The 24,666-nt window shown below is 50.0% G+C and overlaps 1 protein-coding gene across 1 annotated transcript in view; it reads right to left on the minus strand.

The window, feature by feature from the left end:
• The window catches only part of DLG5 (discs large MAGUK scaffold protein 5), a 124,989-nt gene extending 100,330 nt beyond the window's left edge, over positions 1–24,659 (minus strand). Inside the window, exon 1 of the mRNA XM_049645265.1 lies at positions 24,276–24,659. Coding sequence (XP_049501222.1) covers positions 24,276–24,579 — 304 coding nt within the window. The 5' untranslated portion in view covers positions 24,580–24,659. The remainder of the gene's footprint in view (positions 1–24,275) is intronic.
• Between the last annotated feature and the right edge of the window lie 7 nt (positions 24,660–24,666).

A 24,666-nucleotide genomic window follows, 5' to 3' on the forward strand; every position in this document is an offset into this window, starting at 1 on the left:
GTTGTTGTTGTTGTTTTTTGGGTTTGTTGTTGTTGTTGTTGTTGTTGAGAGAAAGTGCACAAGGGAGGAGCAGAGAGAGGGGGAGAGAGAATCCCAAGCAGGCTCTGCACTGTCAGCACAGAGCCCGATGCGGGGTTCAAACTCATCAACTGTGAGATCATGACCTGAGCCAAAATCAAGGGTCGGACACTTAACCGACTGAGCCATCCAGGTGCCCCTGGAGGATCTTCTTTAGGGCAGGAAGCTTGCTGCCTAAGGCAGGCCCTGACTTTTCTGCTCCCTGACTCTCACTATACCTCTTCTCTAGCCAGCGCATCCAGTAAGACTCAGGCCTGACCTTGTGCCAGAAGCTCCTCCTGTGGGCGCACACTGCAACCTTCCTCTCCAGGAACACCACCTGTCCTCACTTCTGTCCCCTCCTCGTTGGCACTTGCCCCCCAAGCGCAAGCTGGTCTTATACCAGTCTCTGACAGTCCCCGGGAGGATGAGCTTATCAATCCTCCCCCACCTCCTCCATGGACAGTCTTGAAGGGAGAGCCACCTCCTTCCATTGCAGTTTCAAAGAACTTACCCAAATCTCCTCTCGGATCCTCATGACAACTCTATGGACTGGGATGAAGGGTTCAGGGAAAGGAGGGAATGAAACAGCCTCACAGCTGGACTTAAAACCAGTCCAACCAATGCCAACCAAGGACTCATTCCCAGTGCTGAGGGAGACGTACAGCAGGCCCTCGGCTAACAGACCCTCGGGTCAACCAAGTGGCCCAGCTCCTTAAGGGCAGAACGACAGTGGCCACCATGGCACCTCTCTCTGCTCTCTCCCTTCCACATCCTGTCACCCATATCCCCTCTCTTCCCTCTTCAGGATTTCCCTCCTCCCCTGGCTGGGCTTCGGTCCTTGGTAGCCCCACTGCAGCAATCAACCCTTCTGAGGGTGTCCAGAGCTAAGAAGGCCAGTGACCCCACACCAAAAGGGGAGAGGGGAGGAGGAGGTTCTGAGCTTTGTAGAAGACACTATCAGTTTTTCTCTGTTTTATGTCAAATGACCTATAACCCTCCAGGCAATGGTATATTTGAGCCCTGGGTACTTAAAAGAATTTAGCAGGACAGTTTAAAATGTCCAGACTTGGAGGTGTCAGATTTCATAAACCAAAGAAATTCAGAACACATATGCAGACCTCAACACTGGGATACTGGAAAGGTCTCTCTGATGTTCAGACACAGATTCTGTAAAAAAGAAGAGGGTGCATCTCTCCCGGGCTCCTCCCAAGTTTCAAGAATTCTAAGACCGCCTAGGGGATATCAATGAATATGGTATATGTACACATCCACAGTACAGCACTGTGTTCTAACAAACATATGTCAATCACGGATAATCAAGTGTATAATCCAGGGTTTTTTTAAATAACGCTAGCCTAACAACCAAATGCGTGTTTATTAGAGCCTAGACTTTTTTAAATTTTTTTTTTCTTTTTTTCAATGTTTTTTTTTTATTTATTTTTGGGACAGAGAGAGACAGAGCATGAACGGGGGAGGGGCAGAGAGAGAGGGAGACACAGAATCGGAAACAGGCTCCAGGCTCCGAGCCATCAGCCCAGAGCCTGACGCGGGGCTCGAACTCACGGACCGCGAGATCGTGACCTGGCTGAAGTCGGACGCTTAACCGACTGCGCCACCCAGGCGCCCCGAGCCTAGACTTTTTTAAATTGATAAAGGCATATTTAGGACAACCAGGAAGACTTGGAAGAGACCACGTAGTAGAACATACTATATACATCAGCCTGGAATTCAGGTTTGGTAATGGTGATGTGTCACATAGGTGCATGGCCTGGTTCACACATGACACACGCATCAGTGCTTCGGGGTGAAGTGTCCTGATGCCTGCCATTTTTTGTCCGAGCAAATTGGTAAAAAAAAAAAAAACTGTACTTGAATATAGAACGTGACAGAATGAAAAAAAGCAAAGACGGCAGGCTGTTACCCACTGGTGAATCTAGGCGAAGACCATACAAATGTTTATTGTACTGTTCTCAAAACTGTTCTGTGCATCAGAAAATTTGCAAAACAAAGTATCAGGGGGTAAAAATAGTACCATTAAGAAATGTGTTTAAAACAGAAAAATAGGTCGGGGCACCTGGGTGGCTCAGTCGGTTGAGCATTCGACTTTGGCTCAGGTCATGATTTCATTGTTTGTGAGTTCAAGCCCTGCATCGGGCTCTGGGCTGACAGCTCAGAGCCTGGAGCCCGCTTCAGATTCTGTCTCCCTGGCTCTCTGTCCCTCCTGTGCTCACACTCTGTCTGTCTCTCCCTCTCTCTCTCACAAAAATAAACTTAAAAAAAAAAAAAAAAAAAAAAACCACACACAGAAAAATAGGAAGAAAAATAAAATGCCTCTTGATGCCACTGACCACTGCCTACACAACACTTTTAAATTGTTGCTACTTAATCGTTGATTTAAAAAGAGGTGGATAATGCTGCACGTGTCGCAGCTATGTTTTACCTACCCCAGAGGGAAAATACCCTGAGAGCATTTTTTCTCTTAATAAATGAATGTTTAAGCAAATAAATAATACATAAAGAAAAAAGTCTATCATACCATTTTTTAGTAGTACAATGAATTAAAAAAAGAAGAAAGAAAAAAAGATTTGATTCCCAAAATGAGGGCCTGTCCAAAGATAGGTGACATGGGGAAGAAGCTTGGTAATATTTTACCAAAATATTCTGGTCCCCTTGCCTGTGGGTCACCTGAAGGCTCCGGAACTTCCAGGCAGGGCTCTCCTCTCCCTCTCCGCTGCCCACAGGCGGTACAGCCATCCTGGGGTTGCCCAAAGAGCCTCAGGAGCCCTGTGACCACCTCCCCGGGGTCCAGGGTCATGGTCCCACCCAAGCCCACTCCCAGCCACGCCAGCTGGGAAGCAGCACCTACCTCCCCAGACTCACAGGTCCTCGAGGAGCCAAAAAGCCTCCTGCATCAGCGACGTCGAGCCACAGCTGCCAGCTCAGCCACAGTGGCCCTGCGCTTCCCCACTCAACCTGGCACCCCCACCAGCCTAGCCTCAGTCTCCTCGTCTCCACCTTGCCCACCACACTTCTGTCTGCAGTTCCAGGGGACTTTGTTTTTCTCAGAGAGGAAGGGAGACAAAGGAAAGCAAGTCTTGTTGAATTGCTCGTTAGGATTTTAAGACCCGTCCCCAGAGGCAGACGGGGGCAGAGGTGCCATCTGAGGAGGGCAGTCCTGGCAGCAGGAGGGAAAGGACCAGAGGGGAGCAAAAGGAGAGGCAGAGGCACCCAGCAGCAGGGGCTGGGAGCACCTGCACAGAGCTCACCAGGGCCTGGTGATTAAAGCCAGCAAGGGGCCGCTCCTCCTGCCAACGGAGTTATCTTTTAATCCAACCCCCGGATGACACCATCTGGCACCAGCCCAGGAGCAGCTCCTGAGGGCACACGAGTCACGAGGCTGGGCCCTGGGTCTCTCCTTTCAGGCTGGGGCTTGCTCCTTGCTCCCGAGGAAGCAGGGCCCCTGCCCCTCCAAGGCCTGGCTGCTGACAGGCCAGTGCACGCCTGGGAGGGTGAGGCGGTAGGTGAGGAAGTACAGGAAGCTGCCGCACTCTGTAGGTCACCAAACGCTCCACGCAAAGACTGGACAAAGGAAGGCACTGGTCACTGAGCATGCTGGCATCATGCCGGGATGTGGCAGCGATCCTAGGATCTCCTTTCCATCCAGATGTGGCAACGAGGTTTGCGGCGCAAGAACAGCTGCTATCAGCGGGCTGTGACGGGCTGCCTGGGATTCACGGCAAGAGGAATTCCGTGGGCAGGCTCGGCCAGCAAGACCACTCGGTACCGCCCCAGACCTGCCACCCCTCTATGCACTCTGACAACCCATGGACCAGCCTGGAGTTAGTGCCCCCTGCAAGGCTGATTTCCGACGGCCTGCAGTCATTCGGGATATGGTAGCAACACTCTCCAAGACACGATGGGTTTATTCCCACCCCCATGCAAGGGGCTGTCTCTGTGCCTGTGTCTATGAAGGACGTGGGGGAAGGAGGTGTGGGGGAGGTGGGGACGCCAATCCGGATGTCTGGAGGCTGCCAGGGACGGGGGGTAGGGCAGCCCCTCTCCTTAGGAGGTGCAGACCCGCCTTCCATCCAGGCCCTCCAGGACTTGGGAGCATACCACCTCCAAAGGCAACCATCCCATCACTGCCCAGCTCTTTGTGCCCAGCGCGCTTCCTTGTGGGCAACTACAACCTACCACCAGGAACTGGGAGCCAAAAACTCCAAACCTAACAGCTGCTCCAGTTCCCACCACAGCTCAGTGGATATGCCCTCTAGATTCCAACCACCAGGGGTGAAATCCGACTCACTAGCCTGCTGGGACTCTGGGCAAGTAACTTCCCCTCTCTGTGCCTCAGTTCCCTCATCTACAAAATGAGGACGTGCCGCGCCTGGGTGGCTCAGTCGGTTAAGCGTCTGACTCTGGATTTCGGCTTGGGTCATGATCTCACGATTCGTGAGATTGAGCCCTGAATCAGGCTCTGTGCGCTGGCAGATTCTCTCTCTCAACTCTCTCTCTGCCCCTCCCCTGCTCTCGCTCTCTCTCTCTCTCCCTCTTTCAAAATAAATAAACTTAATTTTAATAAAATAAAATAAAATGAGGACAATAATAGCCCCTCATCTTCTGGTGGTTGGGATGAGCCCATAAGCTCCCTATCACACACCCAAAGTGGTCAGTAAATGTGTATGCGACTATGGCTATACTATGGTTGCCACCATGCTAACCATCACTATCATGGCCTGTTCTGCAGACTCGAACCCAGCCATACGACACTCATCCCGCTTTCTCATGACCAGACTCAAGTCCCACAAGTATCCAGTTCTGTAGTTTCCCTTAGCGCTAACCAGCTCCCTGGGGAAACATTCCAAACCCTACCCTCTCCTGGCAAAGTCTCTGCCCAGAGTTCGGGCAGGGCATCCCAGCAGCCCACTGCAGCTGGTAGACAAGAAATTCAGCAGGAGACCATGTGGGGCAGGATTCTTCCCACCCGTCCTGGTCTTGGCCCATGGCTCTAGCCTCACCACCCGAGACCCCAAAAGTATCCTCCACCAGAATAACACACAAACAGGGTGCCTGGATGGCTCGGTCGGCTAAGTGTCTGATTCTTGATTTCAGCTCAGGTCATGATCTCATGGTTAGTGAGACTGAGCCCCTCGTCGGGCTCTGCGCTGGCATCTCAGAGCCTGTTTGGGATTCTCTCTCTTTCTGCCCCTCCCCCACTCATTCAGGCACGTGCACACATTCTCTCAAAATAAAGAAACTTTAAAAAATAAAATAAAACACATAAACACCCAAGTAAACAGATATAATCTTATTAACCTTGTGTTCCACAACCTTCCATGGCTCCTTTGGCCTACTAGGATAAAGCCAAAAAGTCTCACCCTAGCATTGCAAAGGAAGGAAATAAACATTTATGGAGCATGTGATCCTGTGCCAAGTTCTGGGCTACATACTTTACGTGTATTACACACTTAATAATTTCCTCCAAGGTTGGTCTGATTACTGCATCTCATAGGGGAGGAAGTCAAGGCTCCAAAATATTAAGCACCTTGCCTAAGCCAAAGAGCTGAGAAGCGTCAGAAGCAGACTTATAGGCCAGGTCCGTGGCCCGGCCCCTGCCTCCTCCAAACCCTCCCTGACCACCCAATCACCACGGTGCCCACGATTACCCAGAAGGCCTGGCTCCTTCTTGACTCGATGCTCTTTCTTCCCCTGCCCGGAAGGCACCTATCCAACATTTGACAACTTCTACTCAGCCCTTTTGCCCAGCTGTCCAGTTACATCCTCCATGAGATGGCCCTCAGCCCGACTCTCCCTTCCATCAGACAAAATCAGTTCCTTGCTTGGCTATGCTTCATAGCACAGTCTCTAACCACATTAGAGCACAACTTAGCAATCCCCAAGCTGGCAGTGTTGCTCCCTGCTTCTCCTAACGTAGATCATTTATTTTGACACCACCACAGCTCAGCGTGTTTGCTTGAATAAGTGAATGATCTCCCTTCTAGATTTACGGACCAGGAAACAGAGGACAGTCAGAGGTGGACCTGGCTTTTGCAGGGACAACTGGTAAACAGCCTGTCTAGGGTAACCTGCTGGAGATTACACACGGCAAAGCAGTTTATCCTTAGCTGGGGACCGCTTGGGCAACCCCATAGGGACTGCCAACTCCAGTGTTAGGACGCGGCACATCCACATGGGGACCCTGTGGTCAAAGGCAGCATCAGGGACTCCTGGGGCCACACTGCTGGGGAGTGACCTCCCTGCCTTCTCCACCACCATCCTCCCTGGGGCTCTGCCCTGGGCCTCTTGGCACTCTTGCCGGTGGACACAGGAGGCAGCAATCCAAGGGCAGAAGCGGTTCCTCTCTGCCGACCGGGACAGAAAGACACCAGTGCCTGGAGGGGGCCTCAGCTGGCAGCACCCTGCTCCAACAGTTTATCAGTCCCAGGTCCCCTTGGGGAAGAGGCGGAAAGAGGAGCTCTGCGTCCTGACCCATTTTTCCCAGAGCTCCCTTCCCGGATCTGGCCTGGCCCAGTAAGATCCTGCTCACCTGTGACATCAGTAAGAGAAACACTCACACATGTATTCACATAGAGAGCATTTCGGCTCATCAAAACCACTCTGAGACACCCACTTTACAGATAAGGAAAAGGGTGCCCAGAGGTAGGTCCTCGAACTGGCTCTTCTGGCTCTGAGGCCTGGCCATGCACTGAGTGGAAGGGTCTCCTGTATGCTGAAACATACAGATGTGGAGACCAGCCCACTCCCAGATTCTGTTTCAGGAGGCCTGGGGTGGGGCCCTGGAGTCTCATTTTTCAGGAGCTTCCCAGGTGATTCTAAAGAAGACAGCCAAAACCACACCCAGAGAACCTAGGAGTGACTCAGTGCCATCAGCCTGCCAATGTGTATCAACAGCCCCCCAAAACACCCACTCCCTTTTACCCAAAAGAGTCACCACTTCCAGAAACTTATCCTGAAGAAATAAAAAAGTGCACAAATATCTATGCATAGGGATATCCACTAAAGCATGATTTATACTGAAAAATGGGAAATCTCTGAATCTCCAGCCAGGGGGAACTGGTGATACACTTCATAATAGGGTAATACTTGCAACCATTAAAGATGATTCCTTTCGTACTCTTAAAAGAAAAAAAAGGGGGCGCCTGGGTGGCTCAGTCGGTTAAGCGTCTGACTTCGGCTCAGGTCATGATCTTGCGGTTTATGAGTTTGAGCCCCACGTCGGGCTCTGTGCTGACAGCTCAGAGCCTGGAGCCTGCTTCGGTTTCTATGTCTTCCTCTCTCTCTGCCCCTCCCCTGCTTGTGCTCTGTCTGTCTGTATCTCTCTCTCTCTCTCAAAAATAAACATTAAAAAACAATTTAAAAAAAAAAAAGAAAAAAATGTACATAGGTTAATTCCAGCTGGTAAGATGACCTATAAACTTATTTTCCTTTTGATTATCTACCTTTTCTAAACTCTTGACCATACATACGGCTAATTATATTTTTTTAACCAAGTAACTTTTCTGTTTTAATTATCAGCATGAGCCCTAAAATTTAAAGCCCCGTTCAGTCAGAACAGGAAGGACTGCAGGAAGCATCTATTCCAACCATGAACATGACAGAACTCTTTCTATCTGCCTGAAGTTCTACTTGAATACTTCCAGCAGCCAGGAGGTCAACCCCTTCCCTAAAGCAGCACCTTCTGCCAATTAAAAAGTTATTCCTAGGGGCGCCTGGGTGGCTCAGTCGGTTAAGCATCCAACTTCGGCTCAGGTCATGATATCACAGTCTGTGGGTTCAAGCCCCGCATCGGGTTCTGTGCTGACAGCTCAGAGCCTGGAGCCTGCTTCTGACTCTGTGTCTCCCTCTCTCTCTGTCCCTCCCCTGCTCATGCTCTGTCTCTCTCTGTCGCAAAAATAAATAAAAACATTAAAAAAAAAAATTAAAAAAAAAAAAAGTTATTCCTAAACAGGATTCTACCTTCCTAAAGCCAAAATCCCCAGTCTCTCTATACAGTTGGTAGTACCTGGCATCATATGATCAATAAACACATGGAACAGAGCTGTTTTTCAATGAACTGACTTACAGGATAACTGCCCATACTTTCCCACTATGACCAAGATGAGAGTGTGGGGTTTTGCAAGCATTGTTCACAATGCCAAGTTCAAAGCAAGCATTGTTCACCTCTTACTCCTCACAATTACCTAGATGATTATTAAAACACCCGCGTCCCTACTGAGCCCACTGTTCCATGAACAGCCGCCCCTATCTGGTGGCCCAGTACCAGGATGGATAACTCTTCACCGAGGCCAGTTTTGGGTGAACCATCTGCTGGAGGTTGCCAGCTCCACGAAGACACACAGATGCTGTACCACCAGAAACTGAGCAATCGAGCACAGCCGAGAGAGCAGGCAACAGGCCCTTCCCTCAAAGACAGCAGCCTGGAGGAAAAGTGATGTTCTTTCCTCCCTCGCTTGATTTCCTCTTATTGCCATTTCCCTGCCCATTCTCCTCCCCCACATCCACAAGCAACTGTTCTTTTGTGTTTATCTTGTGTTCTTGCAAAATGGGTATCATCTGTATGATTAATTTACATAATAGCACCGCATCATCCACCTTACTCTATTTCTTTCTCATTGAATGCTATGCTTTAGGATCGATTCCACTGCCATGAGTGTCTCACCAGCCATTTGCAACTACTGCAGAGGACCCACCGCTGCACCCACCATCTCCCCCAAGGACAGATGCCACCCCACAGGGCACTGCAGTGAACCTAAACCTGTCCCCTCAGGGACCTGTGTGAGAAGCTGGGCGATCCCCACCCAGGAGGGGAACTGCAAGGCCATGGCTTTGTGGGAGCCCTGCCGGAGGTTTCAGGATGGCCACATCAGCAGGGTAACCTCCTGCACCCCCAACACTCTGCTTTGCACGGACAGCATCCAGCTTTCTAGTTGCTGCCAGCCTAAGAGGTGGAAAGGGACAGAGTTCACAGTGGATTCTTAACAAACCTGCCAGAACCACACTTGCTAAGAGAATAGCAAGAAAGGCATTTGCTACTGTGAGCGTCAACGGCGCTGAATGGAAACAAATGCTCATTAATAAAAATCTCCATGGGGAGACCTCACTGCCTTGAGCTGTCACAGACTGCCGAAGCACAAACATCACACACTGGCTTACAAAATGCTGTGGATTCGCCTGGTCTGCTCGGTTGGCAGAGGTTCCTCCCAAGGAAGCCAACTGTTCAGGAGTGGGCAGCAACAGAGCCGAGCTATCACGACACTCCACTTTTTTATCTGCAGTCACATGGTCCTACCACTGATGATGATTATGCACGGCTCCTCCCACATGTGACTCCCCATGTGATCTGACAGCACCTGAAGCAGTCTATACCTGTTCAATGAGTCTTGGCAAGGTCAAATCGCTCTAATTGCCAAACACTTATTCTGATCTCTGTGCTAACTTCATCACAGATCAGGAACCAAGAGTTTACAGACCGGCACTGGTCTGGAGACCACACCCTGAGTGTGGGATAGTGTGGGGAAACAAACCAAACCAACCTGCCCTGGAAGTCAGTTTAAGGTGGCACTTAAACAGCCATGGGACAGGGTCACTAATAACAACGTAAAGAACAGCCGCTGCTTACATAGGGCTGTGTGCCAGGCACTACTCTAAACAATTTACAAACAGTAAATCCTTTACTCCTTACTATACAAGGTACGATTTCTATCCTCATTTCACAGGTGAGAAAACTGAGGCACAGAGAGGGAAAGTGACTTGCCCAGAGTTTGAACCCAATACTTGGCTCAGATACAGGCTCTTAACCATTCTTCTGAACTAACTCCCAAAGGGACATGGCCTCCCCAACCTGTTCCCTCATTTGTCAGGTGGAATAAGCACCCCCCCCACAAGGGGCTGCTAATGAGATGAAATGAGACAATAAAAAATAACAAAGCATCCTGTGCAATAGAAATGTGAACCATCTGCACAGCATACAACCACCTATGTGCACACTTTCGCACCAGCTCTCAGAAGAAGGCAGTGTCACGGACTCCATCAGACAGACAAGGATGAGGCCTGGAGAGGCTATGTGAACAGGCCAGGGGGCACAGCTAGAGACCAGTGGTCGCTCATTACCCTCAACCACCTCATTCCTTAATCACCCCTGTCTCCTCCCCAAAGAGCAGGCCAGCACATGAGACAGCAATCCCTACACTACTCACGAGCTGACTTCTAAATATCCCAGCCGTTAACTCTCAGACTTGCACCTTAGGAAACATTTGACTTTTCAGTCCCGCTAACAGATCACAGAAAGCCAATCACACATCTCCAGGGATTCTGCAAAGGCTGCTGGGCCTATTCCCCTCACCCCATCCTCCTCTGGCAGTGCACCCTCCCACCCCAGGCCAATGCTACCCATTCCTCTCTCTCCAGCCCCGTGCTCAAGGCGTCTCATGGAGAACCGATCACAGGAAGAACGACTGGAAGCAGCAACCAGGCCTGCCTTGTGCCTCCCAGGGCCTGGTTGGCCTGGGCTCATCTTCCCAGTGCCTGCTAAGTGCACACCCCAAGCAGAAGCTCAGAATTCCCGTAAAGACCCACCATTCACAGTATGGATTCTCCTCCGAGTCTCCTGCCCCTGCCCCGCGTCCCACCTTCACGGGGCCCGCACGCCTCCTTGTGCCTCCCCAGCACCCATCCAGCCTGTCGGCCATCTGCCCACACCCAGCTCGCTGTACACTCCCCTCTCCTTGAGGCAGCCTCATCTGCTCTGGGGGATGTGCCCTGCTGGACGGCTGCTCCCTCACGCCGGGGCTCTCCAATGAGACACTAAACTCCTAGTGGGCAGGAACCATCTTCTTCGTCATTCTGAGGATCTTACAGCTTTTTACAAACAAAAACCCATGCCATTTGCTTGAAACCACCAAATGGAAGGTGAGGAACAGGAAGTCAATAGGCCGGGCTGATAACTTTCTGGCATTCCTAAAAGCTCCATGACAGAGCAACAGAGAAGAAAAACCTTCGATGAACGATAGGATATATACTGCAGCTAAAAGGAGTGTTTGGTACAAGTCTGTGGAGCCATTCATGGAGGATGCTAAGGGTTTTCTCACCTTTTCACACTCAGCACTTAGCAGAGCACTGATCAGGGACATGCTGCACGGATGATGGGTGGGCAGATGGATGGATGGACCCACTGGTAAAATCTGAGTCTGAATCTGGGCTCCACCCTAAAGCCAGGTGACCTCACACAAGACGACACTGTGGCCACGTCCAGTGAGTTTTCACGAGAAGCCTTGAAATGAGGGGGGCTGACGGAAGAACAAGCTTACACGAAATTCCACAATCTGGCACAGAAAGTAAGGACAACTGTTCACTGCTTTGCTCCCTCCCGCTGGGTTCATAAAATGGAAGAGAAAATAGGACAGGATTTGATTTATAAAGGCAGTCCGCCATTTCCTATCAGAAATGAGCTGGGTGAACAGAAAGGCATATATACGTAACTCGCACACACATAGCCCCTAAATTCTAAGCTGCTTCAGGTTCAGCTGTATTTTTTTCCATAGAAAGACCCAGAACTAGCACATTTTAGTTTTATCTACTTTCTTGCTTTTTCCTATATCCAGCTCCCACCAATGTTAGGCATGAAGGTAGGTCCCAACTCAGCGTCCACAGGCCTCTACCCTCTTATCTTTGTTGACAACTTTCTCCTCTGGGGCAAGAGGCTCGGTAGCGTCATTTTCCTGCTTGAACTCTGTCCTGTGACTAAGCAATAAGAAGCTACAGCACTGGAGGTTTTTGCTGTGTCACAAAAAGAATGAGGCAAGGAGGTATCTCCTGCCAATACCAAACCCATTCTCTGACTCAGCACTAAATTTAGATGTCATGCCCTATGTCTACATCCAGACAGTCCCCTGTGTGACAGGTGCTGAATGAATGAGTGTTGTGGCAAGAAGTGTCCAAGGCTCAGGACACAGACAACTCAATGGGGACCTGCACCGGATGGGCTGAAGTACACACAACAAATGCAGTCTTTATAAAGAAACTGACAAGGACTCCAAAGCCTGCCCAGCCTCGCAGCAGCTGGTGGCCCGGAGCAAAGCCAGCGAGCCTCTCTTGGCCCAGTCTGCCCATCTGTAGAACGTAAACATCAGTCGCACAGACTGGTAAAGGCTTTTCTCAATGGTCAGGAATGAGAAGCTAGAGCACAGCTCCGCGAACTGAGACACCTGCTTCTTGCTCTCCCTCGCTGGAAAGCCGGTGCTTGCAAAGCCAGGCCAGATCAGGAAAAACCAGCTAAGGTTCCCTCAGCTCCCCACCCAGCCTATGGCTGACAGAGATGCCTTGGAAGGAGCCCCCACCTGGGAGGACATCTGGGTCCTGTGTTCAGCTCTGCCAGTGGCATGCTATACGATCCTGGTGGAGTCCCTTTGTGTCTATAGACTGCTGTTGGTCATTTACAAAATACGCTGTTTGGGCAAAGTAGTCTCCAAGACCCTTCCCAACTGTGACATTCAACAATCATAAGCTGCTTAAGAAATACAAACACAAAAAGAAAGTTCTGGTCAGGTAAGAAAAAAAGGCTACTCTGGGTAAGAATAGAGATTATCGGGAATATTGAAAAGGTCATTACAGGGATGCCCGGGTGGCTCAGTCGGTTAAGCATCCAACTCTTGATTTTGGCTCAGGTCACGATCTCACAGTTCATGAGATCGAGCCCACGTTGGGCTGTATGCTGACAGCAAGGGCCCTGCTTGGGATTCTCTCTCTCTCCCTCTCTCTCTTCCCCCCTCCAGCTCGTGCTCACTCACGTGCTCTCCCTCTCTTGAAATAAACATTAAAAAAAAAAAAAAAAGGTGATTATAACTTTTTAAAGCATGACTTCTTACATCACAATATAAAAATAAAATTCTCTTTCCAATTGTTCTCACATCACTCCCCATTGGCTGGACAGATTTTCACATGTGGACAGCAGACTCACAACGGTCAAATGAGGTCTCAGAAGACTCATCTGGGGATCCCAGGCCATCCTAAGGAGTCAGACAGGTACCATCCAGACAAGCAACCTGAGGTTGACTCAGAAAGAGGCCTGAGAGACACATCACACCTAGAAAAACACTGTGGGCAGAGAGAACACGCACTGGCTGGAGACGGCCACCAAGGCAGCAGCTCAGGGTTGTGGCTGATTACCTCGGAAGCTGCTGCTTCACACACAGGCGGCGGGCGCAGGGACTCCGCCTGCAGGCTGCATATCAGCAGGGGCTCATTCATGCACGCAGCAACAGTTCCCTTATGCAATGTAGGGGTAATGCCAGCTAGTGACAATATAAACGAACAAGCAAACAAAAGAATAAGAAGAATTTTTCAAAAACGGCACTCACTTCCCACTACAAGGGACCCCAATGGATGGGGGTTGCACTGTGCTCCTAACCACAGTACTGTCTTGGATAGCAGAGAGCGTGGTTTGTTGTTTTTTTTGTTGTTGTTTTTTATCAGCCGCATTGTGGTCATTTGTCATTTTTGAGAGCATGGTTCATCCCAAAAGGAAACCTACAAAGGTAAACAGAGGAAGCAGACAAAGACAAGAGTATCTCCCGGAAACATAGCTGTCACTGATGGCAGCCTCTGGGTCCCAGCTGTGACTCGCCAGCCCAGCTCAGCTGAGGCAAAGGAAGGTGGCTCTTCTCTTTCTCCACATGGGGAGCATCTTGAAACAAAAGCATCCCAACAAGTGGTTTTCAAGCTGTGTTCCGTGAACCCTGGAGAACCTCACGCACCTCTGCAGAGGGGCCTCGGGGAGGCCACAAGGAAAACCGGCACGCTCTAGGCCTCCACGCACACTCACCACTTTTGTCGTCACTTCGTCTGCTTTACACAGCTGGCTTTCACGTACAAGTCCACTCAATGAAAAGAGCCCTACAGCTTAAAATCAAAATTTAAGGGGCGCCTGGGTGGCTCCATCCGTTAAGCATCCAACTCTTGGTTTTGGCTCAGGTCATGATCTCACAGTTCCTGAGGTTCCACACTAACGGTGTGGAGCCTGCTTCGTATTCTCTGTTTCCCTCTCTCTCAGCCCCTCCCCTGCTCGTTCTCTCTCTCTCTCTCAAAATAAATAAAACTTTTTTTAAACATTTAAGTCATAATAAACATTTACACTTCCTATGTTTTCATTTAATTGTTTGTAACAGCCCCATGAGGAAACTGAGGTCAAAGAGCTTTATGGTTGGACTCCACAGCCCATTCTCTTAGTAACCACCCTGTGGTTACCCTATGTGGACTCTCCGGGAAGAGATCTAGAACAGTCGACGCCATGGCTGGATGGCACTGGCAGGCTCTTTCTTAAGCAAGAGACCAGAGGCAGGGAAGCTGCCGGGGATTATGGAAGAGACTCAGAAGGCAGACATCAACTAAATGCAACGTGTGAACCTTATTAAAATCCTCATTTGAACAAACCATCCATAAAAAGCCATCTCTCTTTTCTTTTAACGTTTATTTGAAAGAGAGCACAAGAGCGAGAGAGCGAAAGAGTATGGGTGGGGGAGGGGAGGAGAGAGAGCGGGAGAGAGAGAATCCCAAGCTGGCTCCACACTGTCAGAGCAGAGCCCGATGTGGGGCTCGATCCCACGAACGCTGAGGTCGTGACATGAGCTGAAATCAAGAGTGGGATGCTCAACTGACTAAGCCACCTAGGCGCCCCAAAAAAGGCGTTTCTGAGACAAGGAAAACCGAGTATCAAGTGAGTAGGAGACGACATTGAATTATCATGAATATTGTTGGTTGTAAAAATGGTCTTCTGGTTATGTTTCTTTAAAAGGCCTTATTATCTGTTAGAGCATTTATAGGGAAGCGGTACACTGTCTAGAGCTTGTTTTACATTACTGAGGAAAGCAAAAGTTGTTGGGAGAGTGGACCATGCTTTACATTACACACTCCGTCCCTGTGTGTGTTTGAAAGATGTGCAATATGGGGGCACCTGGATGGCTCAATCGGTTAAGTATCCGACTTCAGCTCAGGTCATGATTTCGCAGTCTGTGGGTTCAAGCCCTGTGTCAGGCTCTGTGCTGACAGCTCAGGGCCTGGAGCCTGCTTGGGATTCTGTGTCTCCCTCTCTCTCTGCCCCTCCCCAGCTCACACTCTGTCTCTCTCTCTCTCTCTCTTAAAAATAAAAAACTCTTAAAAAATTTAGAAAAAGAAAGAGGTGTAATATAAAGTTTAAAAGGAAAGGAAGGAGGGGGGCAAGTCCCTCCTTAAGTCAAACTCAGTTCTACTTCCCAATATCTTTAACCTGTCAGACCATGTTCAGCTCTCTGGTGTCCAGAAGAATCAGGTCTCACCACTGCCCTGTATCCATTTGAAAACAGGTATCCAAGCCCCTCTAAGTCTCCTTTCCTCCAAAATAAGCTACTCCCACAGTCTTGTGAAGCCAGTGGCAATGCATTCCTCCTCAAAATGTAGCCTCCATGGGGCGCCTGGGTGGCTCAGCTGGTTAAGTGTCTGACTTCGGCTCAGGTCATGATCTCATGGTTCGTGGGTTCAAGCCCCGCCTTGGGGTTGTCAGTGAGGGGCCTGCTTGGGATTCTCTCTCTCTCCCTCTTTGCCCCTCCCCGACTCGTGCTTTCTCTCTTTCTCAAAAATAAAATAAATAAAATTTAAAAACAAATGTAGGCTCCAGGACCAAAGCAACCGTGAAAGTGTGTCCTGAGCAGCCCAAGGAGATGGGCCTCCTGGTCCGTGCACACTCTAGACTTCCCCTGACTCCAGGAAGGGCATGGGCCCTATGATACCTCCTGACTCCCAGCCCAGGTGGGACACTGGCTCTCCTCTCAAGGACAGGACTCTCCCAAGAGCAGCAGCAGCTCCAGTAGCTTGCCCTCACCTCACATAAATCGCCTCAGTCCTCACCAAAGCCCTGGGAAAATACTATTAGCCTTTTTACAGGTAAGGAGAAAGAAGACCCAGAGAGGGTAAGCAATTTGCTGAAGTCCCACAGCCTAAGATGGAAGAGCCAGGATTTAAATCCCAGTCTGTGGGAGGCCCCAAGACTGGTTCATGACACCCAGCCGTCTCCAGTCTTATGGCCTCCCTCCCTGGCCCCAAATCTACCACCGATGCTTGAGCCACCTGGCTCATTCCTCTGTGTCAATGGTCTTCCCAGAAATGACGTAGCACTCTTAGGGCAGAGACTATCTTCCTGCTCCCCAGTCCAGTACCAACGGTTAGCCAGTCCCAGACCTGCAGGTGTCACACCACCAGGACAGATCACACATGCTCACCAGGTGGCCCCGGAAACCCTGACTGGGGACCAAAGCCCAAGCCTACTCACTCAGACCCAAAGAAGACCACAAGACAGGGCGCCGGCCCAGCTCAGTCAGTGGAGCGTGTGACTCTTGATCTCGGGGTCATGAATTCAAGTCCCATGTTGTGTGTGGAGCCCATTGAAAAAAGTAAAATAAAATAAAAATATTCAAAATATTCAAAAATATTCAAAAATAGCGTCTGGGTGGCTCAGTCGGTTAAGCGTCAGACTTTGGCTCAGGTCATGATCTCACGGTCCGTGAGTTCAAGCCCCGTGTTGGGCTCTGTGCTGTCAGTTCAGAGCCTGGAGCCTGCTTTGGATTCTGTGTCTCCCTCTCTCTCTGCCCCGCCCCCACTCATGTTCTGTCTCTCAAAAATGAATAGTCATTAAAAAAAAAAAAAAAACTAAAAAAAAAATATTTAAAATAAAACAGACCTAAAAAAAACCACAAGACGGGAGGCACCTGGCTGGCTCAACAGATGGAGCATGCGACGCTTGGCCTCAAGGTTGTGAGTTCAAGCCCCATATTGGGCATAGAACTTACTTAAAAAAAAAAAAAAAAAAAAGACGACAATGACCACAAGAGGTTTCACCATCTGAAAGAACAGCCATCATGAAGTCAAACTTCATTCTTGTCGAGCTACACTGGAGAAATGGAGGCCCAGAGAGGTCAGGGTTCATACCACTTCAACATCTTCTGGTCCCAGATTCTACGGCATATCTAAGTTATCCACACATCCAAAAGATCTGGCCCCAGAATCGCACATGCCTACGTCAGCTGGTACTGGAGTTTAGGAGATGAGGAAGTTCAAGGTCCGGCACCCCAAGAGAGAGAGAACGGGGAGAAAGTTTGAAAAAAAAGATGGCGTACACTGATGTTCCAGCTCTGTGCACTAATGCTAAATGTTCCAGAAAGTACGCTTCTCAGAATTCTGATGTCGCAAGATGCTCAATGAAAAAAGATGTTGTGGTCAAATCCGTTCGGGAAACACTGCATGGTGAACCCACTCCAGTGAAATCTCCAAGCATACTGGCCTATTGGGCTCTCAAGAGGCTCCCAGTAAGGGAGCCTGTATGACCTGCTCAAACCAGCACTGCTCAAATGCTTTGACCACAGAACCCTCTCGTCAAGTAACACCACTAACATCCCACCAGGCCAGTGCTAAGAAGACGTTTCCTTGGGAAATGCTGACCTAGAAAGAAAATCTTGCTAGCCATTACCCTGGATCCAAGACTGAGAAACCAAACTAAACCAACCCAGAGTGGGGTAAGGAGAAAGTGTGCACAAAGCAGAAATAACAAACATACTTCAAGGCCTTTGGGGATGGAGATATTAGTACTGGAAACGAGACGGAGATACGTGAACACCCTTCAGCTGCCAGATGTGAATGTTGCTGGGATTGTAGTTAACTTCTGGCCTCAAAAGTCAGACATAACTACTGAAACTGAAATCTTTCTTTAAAGTCCAAAGAAACTGTCCTGAACTTTCCAAAGTAGGCTGCAGGCAAAAATCTACAAGTTTTAGAAGAAAAAAGGAAAGAAAATGTTGGAACTTGGACTCCAACCAGGCCATTCATCCTTGAGTCAAGATGCTTGGACCTTATGGATTTCATAATTAAAACTCAAAGCAAACAGGACAGTTCCTCAAAAAAAAAAAAAAAAAAAAAAAACAATCAAATGTAGAATTACCAGTATATATATCCCCAAAAGACTGAAAGCAGGGACTCCAAGAGGTATTTGTACATCAACTTTGATAGCAGCTTTATTCACAAAGCCAAAGGGTGGAAGCAACTCAAATGTTCACCGACAGATGAATGGATAAATAAAATGTGGTCTATCCATGCAATGAAATATTATTCAGTCATACAAAGGAAGGAAATTCTGACATTTGCTACAACATCAGATGCTACAAAGTCAGATGTTTAACCAACTGGGCCACCCTCTGCGCAGACTGATAAGCAGCTCAGCCCTCTTGCTCTATGCCCAATTTTTCTGTGGCTCACGCCTTCCCAAGTTTACAGACTTATTGAAGAGCCTCCTTGTACTGGTCTGCAGAATATATAAGTGGCTGGAACAAGGTAGGGGGCAAAAAACCAAAGAAACCTAAGACAAACATTTCCCCTAGTCTGCTCACTTTTTCAGGAAATATAAAGCCAGAGTATCAAAAAAATCACTCAACCCTAACACTAAATCAGAAAATAGTAACCATGGTGCAGACCTAGAAGAAGCCTCAGAATCTAGTTTCCTAATCCAAGTTTCCTTGGACCTAATACCACCTTGGCAGTGCTGAGAATCCCACTGGACTGAGCAAGCCCTTACTTTGTCAATGCTAAACTTCTAGTTTGACTGCTACATTGGAAAAACCCCCAAGCACCAGGTGGCTAAGAAGTTCATCCAAGGTCAAGATGTCGCACAGTTAGAAGCAGATCCCCATCCAGGTCTCTTTCGAGGACACCAAGCTGATATTCAAATTCTGAGTGTGAAAAGGAAAGGTGTCTCCAATCCCTCAACAGCCAATGTGGGCACTCCACATGGCTCCTGGCAGCCAGCCCCACCGTGCTGATACCTGATGGGTAACCTTGGGAACTTCAGACATCAATGTCACACCACCTGCTTCCATCACAGACGTACCGTGGGTGGTGACATCCGTGTGTGCATCTGGGACTCACTCTAGCCTTCCTACACTCCCACAACCTTCTGTCACCGCGAAGTCACCACTTATAAACGCATTTCGGAAGAGAACCTGGACTTACGCAGGAGACACCATTCATTCTACACACAGCAGACTACTCATCCATTCAACAGAAATTTACTGAACACCTATCTTGGGCTAGGCTCTATTCTAGGCATCAGGAATACAACAGTGAATTCAGAGAGATTATATTCTACTCTTGATGACCCACAGCCACGGTAAACGCAGCTCTAGCACAGTTTACAAGGAGCTCTCAGAAAAATCAGGAGAATGCCAGGTTTCTGGTCCTAAGGCTGCTTCCAGGCTATACTGCTCGCCACAATAACAAAATAACTTCGTGCTACTGATTGTCAAATAGCATAGTGAAGCAGTTATTGTTTCCACTGTTTTGTAGAGTAGGAGATAAGCTGAACTGCTCTGCTCAAAGTCTAAAACTTAGTAAAAGATGGCCACCTTGCCCCACCCCACTCCAGTGATGACCTCGCCTGCGAGTTGCATCATCACACAAAGATGGGACCACCTATGGTGGATATTCATCTGATGTTTTAGCCGCACCAACATCCTCCCTTTGGAGAACCACTTCCCCCCAGTCGAAAGAACCATGATACTGTACGGGCTGCCAGTGACAGCATCCCATCACCCTACTGTATTCATTGTGTCAGCTGCTGAGCCAGTCTTAGTCCCCAGCCCTGGCCACAGTGACTGGGCCTGACATGGACAGAGACCCTAGTCCGGCCACGCAGAACCCTTCCATAAGATGTTCTGTCTGGGCTGATTAGATTGAGCTCCCTTTAGTCTCTGGCCAGGGGCCATGTAGATGAAATCCTTGGGGTCCTGAGACCATGCTCCAGGCCCACAGGAAAAGCATCACATTCGGGGATCAATCACCTCAAGGCTGGTTTCTCCCATCCATCCCAAGCTCTTGGAATACTATACAATAAATTTCTCTTTTCTGCTTACTTTCAAGTTCCTCCACCACTTCCTCTCAAATAACACAGTTAAAAGAACCAAAAGAAAATCTACAATGGTTGGAACTTTTACTTATGTCTCCGTCCCTGCTGACCCTCCAGGCTGGAGTAGATGAAGACGATGTAGCTGGTACCTGAAGAGAGCAGACAGAGAACAAAAGGCCCAGGAAATCTCTAATGAATAATAAACAATCCACACCTGACAAGTGGCAGTCACCAGCTCTCATCCTGCTGGAAAAGCCTGGCAAGTTAGTCCTTTAAAAAAAAAAAAAAAAAAAATTTCCTCCAGCTTTAACTTCCGACAAGTGCACAGTGTCTAAATTCGTAGTGCCATCCAAACCCTTCGCTCAGCCTAGCCATCGTGGTCCCTCTGGATCACCTTTGCACCCCTATCCACCCAGAGCCTGTGCCGCCCTCTGCTCAGGCTGGTCTCATTTCCACAATCTGAACCAGCACGTCCTCCTCCTTTGCCTCTGCACGTCCACACGGCCTCTCTGACACCCAGCTTGAGCCCCAGTCCCTCCTCGAAGGCCTTTGTCCAGCAGCCACCGCTGTCTCCAGTCTCTTGCCTCTGGGGAAGCCAAGTCAGCAGCTCGCTAGGATGCTTCAGAGAAGGCACATAGAGGGGATGAGAAGGAAACTTGCATCTCTGAGCACACAGGAGCAGCTACCAAGTTCTGCCACTTCTGTCCCATAAGAGATGCCTGGGGTGACGTGGTTTGAGAAGACCTTCACGTTTGGGTGGTACTTAGAGCCACCAGAGGTAGATGAGAGTATTCAGGGAAAGTATGTGCTAATCAGTGTTTTAAAAGGAAGAAAAAGCCTACCTGTGTCTATATCACTCAATTGATCTATCGCATAATGTCACTCTCCTGAGTGACCCATTCCCCCAACTAGATGGCAAGCTGCGGGCTGGAATTACATCCTACCCACCCGTCTCCATCTGCGGTGCAGCCCCACCTGGGGAAAGCACAGGACCAGGCACTTCCATCCTCCCCAATTACATTCCTCCCTCCCAGTGGCTGAGACAGGCAGCCTAGCACCCTTAGCCCCATCTCACAGATGAAGACATTGAGGCTTCTGGCCAGGAAAGGACCCTCACTCCAGGGACAGGCAGTCAAAGGTCTTCAAGCGAGAAAACCTAGGTGTCAGTAACTGAAGCAAAGAGAAACAAATGACAAAGGACCGAGCAGGTTCTGAATGACCAAACAAGATCCTGGTACACCTGCAGAAAAAACATGAGACACCTGAGCCATTCCAAGAACAAGAGTCCTCCCTCTTACTACCACTGCCAGCAGGGGCAAAGGTGATCACCTCTTCCTCACAGATGCATGTATTGGCACAGGAAAGGCTTCATAATTCCAGAGTTTCCGAATGTAGGAGATGGCCTGAAATTGTACTGAGGGGGCCTAATCAGGTGACAGGAAAAACACCCCAACACGGAACCAGGAGGACTGGGCTTAGTCTCGACTCAGCCTCCTTTCTGCCCCTTTCTGCAACTTCTGGCCTGTCCTCAAACCATAGAGATGTGAGTGCAGAACCCAGTGCAATGCAGATAAGGCACCACCACCCCCATCTCCCTGGGGTTGCTACAGAATTAAGTGAGACATGGAAGTATGCAGTGAGATTCAAAATGCTGAGCAGCAAGGTACCATCAACCCTGGAATAGGAATGTCCCTGCCCCCGAAATAAAACAACATGGTATGCTTGTTAGTCATCTTCATACCCCAGGCCTGAGCACGGTGGGTTATAAATGTCTGGGGCTCTGAGCATGAGCCCGTGGTTGGCTCATCTACCCAGGACCTCCCAGGCTAGTTTCACCCTGGGCTCCAGGCCCTTGTGGGGAGCTACCAGCCATCATTTGCCTGCAGTGGACCAAAATCCCAGCGCACAGGTGCCAGCCAGGGAATGGGCATTCTGGACCAGGGGCCCACAAAGCGTGCGGAAACCACCAGGAAAGTCCCTAACTGGATGATGGCAGCACCTGCAAAGAGACATGACAAACTGGCTGCCCCTTGATGCTGTGGATCCCTGGGAAGGCAGCTGGTTTGTCTCTCGGGCTCTCGCAAGGGCCTTGCACAGAGGCCGACTACAGGCAGAGCCATGGACCTGCGTGCCTACAGAAAGGTGCCTCCAGCCCTGTACTGAGCTTTGCCCCAGAAGAGCTCGCTGGCTAAAAGAGAGAAAAAAAAAGTTGGAAAACCAGTGCACAATAACTCATCCTTTACAAAGGTCCCAACGCTACTGTTTATTTGCACACCACATCACCCCTCCCCAGAAGCTCTATTTTGCCATACCAAATGCTGCCCTAATTTTTCTCTAAAGAAGCGTTAACTAAAATCAACATAACTTTCCCCCCGACAACTATTTTCCTGAGGCTTGCATGACCCTCTGGAAAGCCACAGAATTCTGCTCTGTGGTAAAACTAGGGTCTTCAATCACTGCCCTCAGGAGGAAAACCCAAACCATAGTCCATCCCTTCCTCAGAGGTCAGGACCAGCTCCTACAACCTCAGCCCAAGCGAGGCCCCACCTCCTCTGCCAGGCACAGAGCAGGGGGAACTAACTAATGGCAATCCGTCCAACTATTCCAGAGATTAAAGCTAGCACTGATTCAAACACATCCCAGGGAGGACGTGGGTCTGCACTCTAACTTATGCACTTCCTTGACAAACTTTCTCCTTCAAAAATAGAAAGATGAAAGCAATTAAGGAGAAAAACAATTACCCCAGTGAGAGTTCCCTGTCTCTTTATCCTCATGGACACATGTGACAGCCCTCCTCAGCATCCTCCAAACCACCATCCCAGGAGACTGGGTTTGCCCAGCGACTCAAATACGACCAAAACTGGGGGGACAGAATGCAGGCTTGAGGGATATAAATGCTAGAGTCAGAAATCCCAAAGTGGAGACAGAGGACCACCGATGAAATGATGCGCACTGTGTGACCAGCAGTTTATTCCTTGTACATCAGTTTCCTCCACTACAAGATGTGAGGTTGAGATGGCCAATATACACTGCAGCTCTAACCAGGAACAGCTTATAAAATCACCCCCTTAATAAGTGAGGCTTTTAACAGCCAAATAAATGGGTTTCATCAGCCTCTGGCCTACAGTTACTCAGGGCTGCTTTGTCAGCCCTCTCTGTTCACTCTTAAAACAAGGTCAAGACATAGAAAAGGTGCCATTTGCCACTTTTGGGCTCTGAACGTGTTCAACAAAACAATAGGTCATAATTGAAAACTCCTGGTGCCTAATACTCTGAGCATTTTAACCACTCCAAGCCAGAGTTTTCTCTCTGGCAAAGTAATAATAAGTAGACAGCTCACAGAATGGTAACAATAAATGTAATAAGGCAGAGTGCCTGCCACAACAGTAGGTGCCTAATAAATGCAGGTTCTCTTCCTTCCTCAGTGCTGTGCCTTTTTCCTCGAGCTTCTGTCTAAAAGGCTGGCTTTCCACATTCCCCAACCAGGCCAGGCCTATCATTTATCACAAACACCCAGTAGTACCCCCTCCCCCCCCCACACACACACACAGGAATACTCACAAATCCATCACCCAAGGGCACCAGCCACCAGCCTTCCCTCCTCAGGCAGCTCAGCACCGCCAGGGAGGGATCTGAGCCCCAGCAGCCACTACTAGGATTTTCCCATGGTGCAATGCAACTTCCCCAACTTTTCCAGGCCCACAGTTTCCAAAGAAACCTAGCAGGCATTGTGCATAATCAAGCACAAGTCTGGGCGAGCAAACAGACTGAGCTCTGGGCAAAGGGAGCAGAGAGAGCCAGAAAGTGAAACGGCACCAGTTATCATCAAACGGGGTGGCAGGGACCAGAATTCAGGAGGACCAGTTCTGGCCCAATTCCCATTCTTCTAGACCGTATCACCGATTAAAAGCTAGCAGAGACTCCAAAATGACTGTTGGATGATGAAGAGCCTTAGGAGAGACTGCCGGATATCCCTCCGAGGTCGCCCCGCGGCTGGACCTGCTGGCCTCAGGAGCACCCCGATGCCGTGGCACCCGGAGAGTCGAGGCCCACAGTGCCGGGCATTGTTCACAGCGACAGGCGGGGACTGAGGGAGGAGGTGCGAAGTAGAGGACCACGCAGGGCCCCCTCCCCAGACCCGCTAAGGGAGGGAAGGCTCCACCCGCGCGGCCGGCGCCAGGTGGATGAGTGGCCCTCGCGAGTTCCCCCGACTCAGAGCTGCAAAGAGAGATGGTGGAAAGCGGTCCGAGAGGCCGGGCCGCGGGGGTCTGCCACTCACCGGCGCCCTCGGAGGGCTGTGGCGGCCCGACGACGCCGTTCAGGTAGAGAATGGGCAGCAGGTGAGGCTGCGTCTTCTCCAGCGCCGCCCGCAGGTCCTGGAAGTGGTCCCGCTCCTTGGCCAGCAGCAGCTTGAGCAGCAGCTCCGCCTTGGCGCCTCCCGCCTCCTCGTCCAGCTGCCGCCGCTCGCCGGGGCTCAGCGCTCCCGCGGCCTCGAGCAGCCCGAGCACGGCCTCCACCTCGGTCATGGCCTGGGCCAGGCTCTGCTGACACTGGGCGAGCAGCTCCCGGCGCTGGGGCTCCATGGTGGGTGGCCGCCCCGCCCCGCCCCGCGGACGGCTCCGGCTCCCCGAGGCCGGCGGGCGGGCGGGCGCGCGCGGGCGGGCGGGCGG

Source organism: Panthera uncia, chromosome D2 (genome assembly GCF_023721935.1).
Source record: "Panthera uncia isolate 11264 chromosome D2, Puncia_PCG_1.0, whole genome shotgun sequence".
Lineage (NCBI taxonomy): Eukaryota > Metazoa > Chordata > Mammalia > Carnivora > Felidae > Panthera > Panthera uncia.